Source organism: Acanthochromis polyacanthus, chromosome 13, assembly GCF_021347895.1.
Source record: "Acanthochromis polyacanthus isolate Apoly-LR-REF ecotype Palm Island chromosome 13, KAUST_Apoly_ChrSc, whole genome shotgun sequence".
Taxonomy (NCBI): domain Eukaryota; kingdom Metazoa; phylum Chordata; class Actinopteri; family Pomacentridae; genus Acanthochromis; species Acanthochromis polyacanthus.
In genome coordinates, this window is record NC_067125.1 from 10,234,800 (window position 1) to 10,246,242 (window position 11,443).

At 39.3% G+C, this 11,443-nt stretch overlaps 2 protein-coding genes across 4 annotated transcripts; both read left to right on the plus strand.

Annotated features, from left to right (window-relative positions):
* The first annotated feature begins 39 nt into the window (after window positions 1-39).
* LOC127536656 (histone H3.3A) lies at window positions 40-3,208 on the plus strand. 2 transcript variants are annotated; one of them, XM_051957514.1, is made up of 4 exons: window positions 40-171; window positions 1,235-1,378; window positions 2,031-2,184; window positions 2,277-3,208. In XM_051957514.1, exons 2-4 carry the CDS (start codon window positions 1,251-1,253, stop codon window positions 2,403-2,405), a joined length of 411 nt encoding a protein of 136 aa, XP_051813474.1. In that variant the 5' UTR covers window positions 40-171; window positions 1,235-1,250; the 3' UTR covers window positions 2,406-3,208. The 2 variants fall into 2 exon arrangements, with proteins under 2 accessions (XP_051813474.1, XP_051813475.1); XM_051957515.1 differs by lacking the exon at window positions 40-171 and adding an exon at window positions 965-986.
* On the plus strand, window positions 55-10,173 carry LOC110952876 (histone H3.3A). 2 transcript variants are annotated; one of them, XM_051957517.1, is made up of 4 exons: window positions 55-171; window positions 7,964-8,107; window positions 8,392-8,545; window positions 8,638-10,173. In XM_051957517.1, exons 2-4 carry the CDS (start codon window positions 7,980-7,982, stop codon window positions 8,764-8,766), a joined length of 411 nt encoding a protein of 136 aa, XP_051813477.1. In that variant the 5' UTR covers window positions 55-171; window positions 7,964-7,979; the 3' UTR covers window positions 8,767-10,173. The 2 variants fall into 2 exon arrangements, with proteins under 2 accessions (XP_051813477.1, XP_051813476.1); XM_051957516.1 differs by lacking the exon at window positions 55-171 and adding an exon at window positions 6,834-6,987.
* Window positions 10,174-11,443: the final 1,270 nt, after the last annotated feature.

The window sequence follows — 11,443 nt, forward strand, 5'->3', positions numbered from 1 at the left end:
ATGTATGTAATATGTTTGTTCCAGGTGCATCATGGGAAATGTGTCTCCTCTTGGTTTCCTATGTTCTTTTTCCTTTTTTTCCTCCCTTCATTTTATAGCGAGAACAACGCTTTAGAGACTCAAGAACAAATTCCCATTTTTAAGCTGCAATCTTTCAGTAAGTTTTCAAAGGTGAGTATCACTATTTGGGTAAAACTCAAATCTATCATTTAATGTTGTGTTAGTTTCGAATTGATGTGTTTTTTCGTTTATTTTCGGTGAAAAAGAAAAGCAGTCGAGCTATTATGTGCTTGCTCGGGGAGTCAGGGACCTAAAAAGCACTTGTGCTCTGCTCGAATTTGACTCGGAAATGCGCCTAAAGTGAGGGGTCATCTGACAAAATATTGTTCATCAATTGATCCCCTGACATGTCTGCTATCATCTACAAAAACTGTATTCCATTTTCGTGCCGCGGTTTTTATATTCTTCCGTCGTTTTTCTCATCACCCTCTTCGTTTGCTACAACGATTTTTCCTTCCCGTTTACATTCTTCAAGCCAGCAGCCAGCCATCATCTTTAGGTGCGCTGGTTTGCTTATACCGGGCAGCCAGTGCGGGCGGGGTGCCCTGGTTTTCCTTTAAAATAGCTCATTCTGAATTAAAAAACAAGACTTGTGCCTAACCGCGAAGCCCGGTACGAAGAAACGAACAAACCCAAGTTCAATGCGCAAGGGGCGGGGTTTAGCTAGCAAACCTCGCGCTGTGAGTGGTCCAGAGATTCACAACATCCCGCCCCGCAGGGCCGTATTCAGGATTTGATTGGTTTACCTGATAAAGAGCTGTGCTATGATTCGATGGCTCTGCTGTCGTTATTTTTTCAGCAATTGCATAAGCTGCCTGGGGTATAAGTTGAAAAAAACCGAAGTTCCTGATGCAGATATTTTTTTTACAACACACTCTAAGTGAAGAGTTAAGTCTTGGCATGTTGATGTGAAGTTTTAAATCAGTGTAAATATATTACACTTTTAATTTCACACTTTAAATCTCTACTCTTAAGGAATTACAGTTAAGATGAGGCTCTAAAAGGCCAAAAAGAAATGTTACTTTACTGGAGTAAAATATATTTTTTGCTATTTATTTATTTATAATCATTTAAACAAGGACTCAAAATAATAATACTTTGTCTATTAAAATTGTGTCACACACGCGAAACTAATATTCTAAATTTTCTGCCTGTTTTCATCCATCTTCTTCAGGTGATCTGTAGTAGCCATGGCCCGTACCAAGCAGACTGCCCGTAAGTCCACTGGAGGTAAAGCTCCACGTAAGCAGCTGGCCACAAAGGCTGCTCGTAAGAGCGCCCCTTCTACTGGAGGTGTCAAGAAGCCCCATCGTTACAGGTGAGACACACAACAACAGCTCCCTAAGCAGACTTTCACTCTGTTTTAGGCCAGATAGAAATCTTAAACCGAATATTATTTGTGTATTTTGTAGCTGAAGAGACAAAGGTGTATGAAAGAAAACTATTTTTTGCAATATAATGGTATTGATGATATTTAAAAAGTGAAACATTGATATAAAATTAATAGCACACATGTGCTAATCTAGTAAATATTCCAATGCCAGTAACTATCTAATTGACACTCTACAATAGGAAAAGTTGAGAGCTGCAGAACAACACTGCAGGAGCTGCAGCTGTATTAACTTCCTTTGCATGCTCACTTATTTATTGTTTCTATCCAGCCCCCAAGAAACTATTAGTCACACGTTTTATTTTGTTTGGTAAACCCAACTTTCTAAAAAAAACAAACAAAAAAAACGCATGTTGTTTTTCGGACTTGAATTAAACCTCATCTCTGAGTATAACTGATGATCTCAAACTGTTACTTGTTCAGTGAGGCTCAGGAAGTAGTGCAGTGTCTTCAGGAGTACACTAGTAAATAGAGGTATAATTACATAATCCAAGAAGAGGATAGTTATGCAAAAGCAGATCTCCATCTGCTCCCGCCTCAGGTTTTACATGTTAATATGTACCTCTCCTCTCTCCTAAAGGCCTGGTACTGTGGCTCTGCGTGAGATCCGTCGTTATCAGAAGTCCACTGAGCTGCTGATCCGCAAGCTGCCCTTCCAGCGTCTGGTGAGAGAAATCGCTCAGGACTTCAAGACCGACCTGCGTTTCCAGAGCGCCGCCATCGGAGCTCTGCAGGTCAGTAGCACTCTCTAAAATATTCTACATCAGCCACTGTGTTCAATCATTCCACAAATATGCGTAAATGTCTTTTTTTCTGCCATCTGCAGGAGGCCAGCGAGGCCTACCTGGTGGGTCTGTTTGAGGACACCAACCTGTGCGCCATCCATGCCAAGCGTGTCACCATCATGCCCAAAGACATCCAGCTGGCACGTCGTATCCGCGGGGAGCGTGCCTAAAATGTTTTCTGATTTACTACACGCTGTCCTCTTGGTCCTTCACCACTTGTTTCTCCCTTTCCTTCCTCTATACTTAGTTAGTAGTTTGGTTTGAGGTTCTATATATATCATATGATTGTGATAACCGTAAATGTGTGATCATGTCTTCTTTGGTGCTACCAGTAGCAGATTTTCCTTAGAGGTATCTTCATGTATGTTTCAAACTTTGAATCACAGTCACACTCATCAGTTCTAATTAGTCAGTGCACAGGAATGCCTTGTTATGAGAATGAGGTGTTTTTGAAAGCCAAGAATAGTGTATGATCTAAAACAGGCATAGGAATTAGCTTCAGGGTTGAGACATTGTCATCTTCAGGCGGACACATACATTGATATAATGGGTCTTCTGTTTTTTTTCCTTTTTTTAAATAGAAATTTGTTGTAAAAGTAGTGCTATTCTTTCTTTTTTCTTTTTTTTACAATAATGGTGTATTTCTACTGTCACTGTTTAATGTATCAAAATACAAAAAGATCCATTCTGGTTGTCAATTACAAACGTCATTATGCGATGATGACACTGCATGGTTTGACAGACTACAAGCGGCATATATGTAGCAGACCTATGTTGATCATATTTTGATTTTCAAACACGTTATCATGTCCAGGTAATTGTTTTGACTTTTTGTTCCTCTCTCAGGTTGATATGATAACCTTTTTTTTTTTCTACCGTGTTTTTGATTTATGTTTTCAGTCATTTTTAAGAGCAAAATATTTGTACTCCTGAATTCACATACAAACATAATAAACAGATTCTTGTGGTTAAATGGGCTGTGTCAGTGAATATCTGCCTCAGGAAACTATTCATATTTGAGCTGAAAAGATTAGATAGTGATGGCACTTCACACAGATTTCTGACATTTACAGAATCTAACAATTACTAAATGTAAGATTAAAATAATATAAGAACATTTTCATAGTATTGTTTAGCCTCATAAGGCTGCTGGATAGTAGATACAGGTCTGATCTTGAGACCATAAACTCACAAAATTTTAGCTCATCTCTATGTTTTATTAGACTGAATATGTCAAGATTCAGGTAAACAGAATGGCTTAAAACTATTTTGACAACTACAAGGATGTCTAGAACATTTTAGTTATTGTGGAATACATTCAGCAAATTCAAACAGATTTTAATCTTATGTCTGTTGTGATTCTACACCGATACAGCTGGTAGTCAAAACGGTGTGTTCACAAAACCTGTAAAACAACAATTACTCTTTAAATTAAACAGCTAGTTGTTCAACATAAAATGCTAGATCATTGTTAGCAAATGATCTTCCTGAAGCCCGGCATGACGTTCTTGAATGTCTTGTTTTGTCCACGAAGAAAAGATACTCAGTTTACTGTCACATAGGAGGAAAGATACTGGAGAATATTCACATTCAGGAAGCTGGAAACTGATTTACTTGTTGTCAAAATAGCTGAAAATTAAAATTATTAGTACTCTGCACTGTGGAAAAAATACTAATTGAAATAACATCTTTGATATTTTCCATTAATTACGTTCTAAATGTGAATTCTCTGCAGAAATTTTGAGCTTAAACCAGAATTAAAATGATTCCTCATTGCAGTCCTTGAAACTGGAGCTGTATTTTATACATTTCACTCGTCCTGGGCTTTTTGCTTGTTTCATTAGGCTGAAACAGGCTGCGAGAGTTCTGCAGGGTTTTGTGGGGACGTCTGTGGTGTAGCTGAGAGGCAGGTGTTAACGGTGCTGACTGTGGAGAGATAAGTGGTCTGGATGGTTGTGTGTGTTCCGTTCTCCATGATAAGCAGTCAGCAGGCAGACAGTATTGTGTGAATTCAGTGGAATGTTTACGTACAGGGTTAGGATTATTCTGCAGTGAAGAATATTTAACCTAACAAACATTGCTTTTTTTCTATTCCATAATACCTCCAGTAAAGGAAAGTCCTCTGTACAGTGTGCAGAATGTGGAAGAAGTGATTTTAGGATTAAATCCAACGACACTCACAGTTTTCGGAGGAAAAGAACTGCCTTGTCAGAACACTAGAACTAAGATTCAAGTCGGAACATTTTTAAATACATTTTATACGGATGTTTAATTAATACGATGCTAATGACAAGAAAAGCACTCAGAGAGCACATTAATCCCCAAAGGCTGTTCATTCCCCCATATAGCATGGTCAGAAATGCAGAGTTTTTTATAAATAAATGCAGCGTTTGTTTTTTAGTTATTGATGATCAGAAATCACAGCAACATAAGATGTGGTCATTTAATACAGATGCACCCACAGACAAAATGACCTTGCTCTGAGCACAGGCGTGTGTTCTGCATGTGTACGTGATGCACGGATACTAAATCACGTGTCACCTAAATATGTAGCAGACGGCAGAAATTGATGGGACTCAGAAGCACCCCCACAATTTAATCAGTTGTTCCTTGTATCATTTCTGACAAATAAGAACCGACAAGTCCTCCGTGGTGGATTTGTAAAAGGATCAATCATGTGATCATCAGCAGGCAGCTGATGTAGTGTTCACTTGTTGTGACGCCATGCTGCTATATCACAATGATACAGAAATCTTTAACAAATCTGTGAATCCACACTATAAGCCACATCACTGCCAAAATCTAATCACTTGGTCCTGGTGTCATTTCTGACCTTCCCTGAAAATTTCATCCAAATCTATTTGTCTGTTTTTGAATAATGTTGCTAACAGACAGACAAACGTACACCGATCGTCACATAAGCTCTGCCTCCTTGGCAGAATCATAAAAATATGACGATTTTGCAAGGTTGTTGCTAGAGGTACGGACCCGTATCCGTAGCCTGTGGACTACGGATACGGCACTTTCCATTTGCCAATCAGATAGGCGAGATCTGGTCACGTGACTCCCGGTAGACGCTAGCGGTACAGACCCGTAGCATCAGTACTACAGGTACGGACCCTAAACCTGACCCTAACACTAACCCTAACCCTAACCTTTCAACAGTTTGCAGTGGTTAGCAGCTTCTTGACTCACGAGACTCGCATATGGGTCCGTATCTGTAGACACTACCATTTTGGTATAATTTTTTAAGATATACATTTCAATTGGACTACAGAAATCAATCATGTAAATAAATCCTTTTTTGTTCTGTACACTGGTTCATAGAATGTCAGTACAAACACAGAAATTCAGTTCCAAACAAGGCAAAACATTGTAATATTACATGATTTCCTTAAAAATATATCAAAACGTAACAGAAAAAGAACAGCAAACAAACATAAACTTTAGATTCTGCACCAGAGGTCTACTACAACTAAAATAGATGGTTGAAAAATGGTCTTAGTGATATTTTTTTCTATATTTGGGCTTTATAGGGTTAACATTTTTCACAAGCATATATTTAGTAAGTTTCGATACTTGTGTGTTCTTCCAAGAATAAGCGGTGCATACTTGACAGTAAAAAGGTTCAGATGCATTATGCAGCTCATGAATAGCCTGCTTGGGTGGATTGTATTTTTTTCCTTTCATTTCATTTCATTTATCTGACACAAATCTTTTTTTCTGCCAGCAAAAATCAAAAGTAGTTGATATTTCTGTCACTCCATCCCCTCTGACAGCAATATTGTAGACTGGCGGCTTCTGAAACATAAATGAAATGCCATTGTTTTTGCATTCTGACAAATAATTCTTCTTAAGTGGAAAGATGAAACACCACCCACCCAGATACATCCAATGGATTAGAGATCTAATGCAGTTTTTGCAGCTACAGAAAGTGAGATCCAGTCTGCTGGGATCTGCTGATAAATTCTATCAGGTCTGGCAGCTGTTCATCTCACACGTCAGCAACGGCAAAATGGATTAAACAGCTTTGAGGAAGGTTGTGTCTAAACGTGAGTGTTGATGAAATGTGCAGCAGGTATGATAGGAAGATCTGTTCCAAGTGGCCATGATAGATAAGGTGTGCTTGGTGAATTGTTTTGTTTACATGGTTGTCAAGATCACCAGGTGTGCATGTTGGACTGCTAAATGACTTTCTGAGTCATCATATTTTTACTTCCTTGTTTTTCTTAAAATAAACCAAAAATAAAGTGTCAGACAATAGCCACAAAAGTCATATCTGGTAATTTTAAAATAATTATCTTGGAAAACATTTTTAAACAAGCTTTTCAATTTACTTCTTGGCTAATTTATGACAGCTGTTAGACTATTAAGTATCAAAAGTGAAACTTTAACTTTTAAATGTCTCTTTCAGTGTAACTCGAATGAACACTTTCGTTTTCAGTATAGAAAAAAAGCAAAACAAGCACAGAGTGTCGCGTCTGTATTTCATTACTACTTTATTAAAATATAAAGCGGCGACTTGTTGTATAAAAGGTAATAAAGCGCAGTTAAAGCAGTGGAAGTGTGTTGTCCAGGTTGTCTCCAGCCAAGGACTAACCGTTGAAATGTTGTGAACGCTGTTGCATTGTGGGACACATGATTGACGCGGCGGCCATTTTCCCGCTGGACGCTGCTTCCCATTGTGGATACGAAGAAGAAAATAGAGACAAGCGAAACATTTCTCACCACTTCTACTCACTTTCTCTCTAGGTAAGCCTCTCAAAACGGGTCACCGCGCTCGTAAATAAACTTTGTGTTTTTTAGTTGCATTCTCTTAAATTTATTGAGACGTTTGAAAGATAAAAAAGCTGTTAATTTCGTCGTGCGGGAGAATAACACACACGGCTGTCGAAGCGACGGTGAAATGCAGTCTTTTTCTGCAGCCGTTCAACTGAGGGGAAATTCGGTTTCAAATTATGCGCCGGTTCAGCTCGGTTCTACGCCGTCGGTAGGGACCGTTCGGCTTTCCTATGCCCATCTATGAGTTCCTTGAAATGTCTTCTGTGTTGTTGTCTCATTTTCCGCCACGCTAGAAGAGAGATCGTTCATAAAATTGAAGTTGTTTATGTGCTACTCCGTTGCTCTTCTGCCCTGGGTCTTTATCCCGTTGGCGCATCAAACCGCCGCCATCATCAGAGCGAGGTGGGCGGACCTAGCAACAGCGAAGGCATCTGTAGAACCCGCCCACTTTGTAGACCCTGCATGCTGATTGGCTGTGGATTTGTATTTTACGTTACGTTAGTGTCTACCACCCAATAGCCTGGTCGTTCTAGTTTGATTGATGTTTGTCGGCTGATTGAGAACGGGAATGCCTTGTATGTTTACTTTCTGAAAAAAGTTAACTTAATAAGTTGTCAGGTCCCATTTAAAAGCTGTAATACGTAACAGATTGCACATAAATACATGTGAAGAGTTTAGTAATCACTTATTAGGAATGGTCTTCCACAGCAGTAGAATCTCTCGCAGTTTAGAAGTATCAGAAATGTAGCAATATATAGTCATCAAGGAAATTTGAATTTGCTGTCTGGCGCCATATTTGTGTTATTGGTGCAAGTTAGCTTATTCTTTTTCTGTCAACAAAATAGAGATGGCATAAAGAACCAGAAGGAGACTTCTTTTATAAAATATCTGGTACACATGAAACTAAAACTATAATTATCTGCCTGTTTTCGTCCATCTTCTTCAGGTGATCTGTCGTAGCCATGGCCCGTACCAAGCAGACTGCCCGTAAGTCCACTGGAGGTAAAGCTCCACGTAAGCAGCTGGCCACAAAGGCTGCTCGTAAGAGTGCCCCTTCTACTGGAGGTGTCAAGAAGCCCCATCGTTACAGGTGAGACACACAACAACAGCTCCCTAAGCAGACTTTCACTTTCTGTTTTAGGCCAGACTGAACTATACATTACTGATGTTTTTATAACTGTAAACGCATTTATATATGAAAAACTATTTGCAGTTGTCAAGATAACAAGAAATTCCAAAATAATTCTCAAATCATAGATGGAAACCACCGTGTAGTTTTACTCTAATGTTGTTGATATAAAAAGATTTGTAACAGCCTTGATCTGCCTTTCATGTTTTCCCCAATGTATTGACTTTTGTTCTGTGACTGTGAAGGCCTGGTACTGTGGCTCTGCGTGAGATCCGTCGTTATCAGAAGTCCACTGAGCTTCTGATCCGCAAGCTGCCCTTCCAGCGTCTGGTGAGAGAAATCGCTCAGGACTTCAAGACCGACCTGCGTTTCCAGAGCGCCGCCATCGGAGCTCTGCAGGTCAGTAGCACTCTCTAGAATATTCTACATCAGCCACTGTGTTCAATCATTCCAAAAATATGCGTAAATGTCTTTTTTTCTGCCATCTGCAGGAGGCCAGTGAGGCCTACCTGGTGGGTCTGTTTGAGGACACCAACCTGTGCGCCATCCACGCCAAGCGTGTCACCATCATGCCCAAAGACATCCAGCTGGCACGTCGTATCCGCGGGGAGCGCGCCTAAACGCACTCTCCTCCTCTTGGTCTTTCTCCTTTTCACTTCTTCCTGTCCTTCCTTCACCATCCTGTCTCTCCGTCCCTCCGCCCCTCACCGGCCCTCCCCCTCTCCCTGTGTTAGTAGTGTGTAGAGGAAAACTGATTATATTATAATTAAAGTGTATAGTCGTGTTTTTCTTAGTGCTCTCAGCAGCAGACTTCTAGGGTACTCTCTTTTTGTGCATGTACCAACTCTTTGGTGATGAGATCTCCTCAAGCACACATTTCCTTGTTTGCACTGTTTCTAACTGGCTGTGTGAGGGATAATTATTGGAGAAAGTAAGGAACAACATGGACTAGAGCAATGCAAATTTGGGAGGGACAACCAGGAGGCGAGGATGGGTATTTTTCTGCTGGGGGGGACAGTGGTCTCCTTACTGCAGCAGGGTGCTAGAAGAACTTGCCTGGTCCTCTTCTCCTGCGTCCTGTCCTCTGCCAGCCTCGGCTCAGAAACCAGCAGAAACATCGTTTGTATCTGCTCGTGAAAGCCGCGGCTGGACTCTGTGTCCCTGTATGTGTCTGCATGAGTGTTGCTCTGATCACCACAGCAAATTGTATACAATCCATCAGCGTCTTTGGAGAAGTTCATTTCTGATTACTATATAGATCATTGCTGTTCTTCATCTTGTTAGCTTTTTTTTCCTTCCAAATAAGTCTCACGCACAGGATTTTTTTTAAAACTTCAAACTATTTGTGGATGACACAGAGACGGGGGATGAATCAGACTAAAACGCAGAGAACAAAAACAAAAAAAAGCAGATTTGAAGTATTTTTTTCTACTGAAATGTGATGCTACTGACTCATTCTGACACCAAAGTTTGATCCTCTTGTAGATGCTCGTTTCCTAACAGACTGATGACTTTAACCTCACCTGTTTTTGTGGTGTTTAAATTGGTTTCATCAAATTAAAGCCAAAGCTTGAGAGCTCAAGAATGGTGTCAGAGATACTTTTTTAGCAGTGGCTCGTTTTTTAATAAAGGACCTTTTTATAGCAAAGGTTCAACGAGGTTTGTAATGTTCTCTAAAACCAAAAGTTCTCAAAATGTCAAAATGTTGTTTTTTTTTAAAAAAAAACCACAGTAACTAAAATGTGAAAATGTATTCTAAATCAGTGTTACATGACTAATAATACTAGTCGTGTTTTCTGTATACGTCCCCCCTGTGCTTCTATTTTTTCTCTCAAACAGTTGATCATCTGTGTACCGTTTCTCAGGTTGACTTGTCACCCTTTTAACTTAATTTTTATTTTTTTGCTCAATTTGATTTTCTTTTTCTTTGTTTTTTTTGGAAATGTTGAGGATAATGTTTCAATTAAACAATGTTTGTAATTTCCAGATTTGTCATATAAGGTGGTAATAAATGGATGTTACACACACTCTCCTGTGTCAGTGGTATTTAAATGCACACCTTGAACTGATTATGTTTTACTATAGTAGGATATTAAAACATTTATATGAAGAATATAAATAAAAACCAGATAGGAGTTTGGATAGAACAAGGAGCGCTGATTAATTTTTTTCTGTCTGTATCCAGCTTGTTTGGCGCTGGAGAAAAGCCGTAGTCTTGTAGAATAAATGAGAACATTTTAAATGAAACTTCGTAAAATAAAGCAGACACAGTCCTGACATGAAGTTAGAAATCTGTGGGAATGATTAGAGATAAAGAGTGTTTTATGTTTTAAATTTTGACTGCACTATTAGGCAAGCCTTAAATATATTCAGACTTATACAGAAAGTCTGAATATGATCACACAACATGAACAATCACCTCCAAGTCATTACACACCATTATATGAGCAGTTTTCTCCTTTGTATTCTGTAAGTGGCGGTAGACTCTTAAAGGTGGCCAACCTACAGTGATTCCTCCTCTCACGCTGATGCCAGTTACACCACTAGATGTCAGTAAAGCACAGCGCTAGTAACTCATACAGCTCATTTTAAACTGAGGAATAGACCTCAGACTGATATTATAAAGTGTTTTCATTTAGAGTAAAGTCAACACAATATGTGTCACATTAAATGTAAATAAGTTTAAGTATTTTTCTTTGCCCCTCTATTTTTATACATAAACAGTATTTATGACTGTATGTGTGTGTAAATGTATCTTTATACTAATGGAATACAAATAAGTTCTGACGTCTTCATTTAAACTAAACTTAACTCCAGTACAAATAGGATTTCTACATGTAATTTTTACCCAGTTTTCTGTGCCTTTTGGATATTTCTGAATGCCCCTTCGTTCTCTCACACACCCACAAATGCAGCAACACAAACACACACAAACGTGACACTCTAGCATTTCAATTAATATCCCTTTCTGGTTTGACATCATTCCCCTCATCAGTGTTTCATTTCATCCTTCTACTTCCTTGATTAAAAGGGATAAAGCCGTGCCCTCGGCCATATTCATTACAATGAAATACACACACACACGCATGCACACACGTTCACCCCATGTCACTGTGGCCTCAGCTATACTCATTACAATGAAACACACATCGACAAACAAACATCTAATCAAACACCAGCCTTTAATCCTGTTGTTTTGAATGAGAACAGAAACTACAGTGACTTATAAACACACGTGTGTACCCATAAACCCACAGACCACTGCACTAGGGTGAAGTCACATGGAGGTAATTTCTG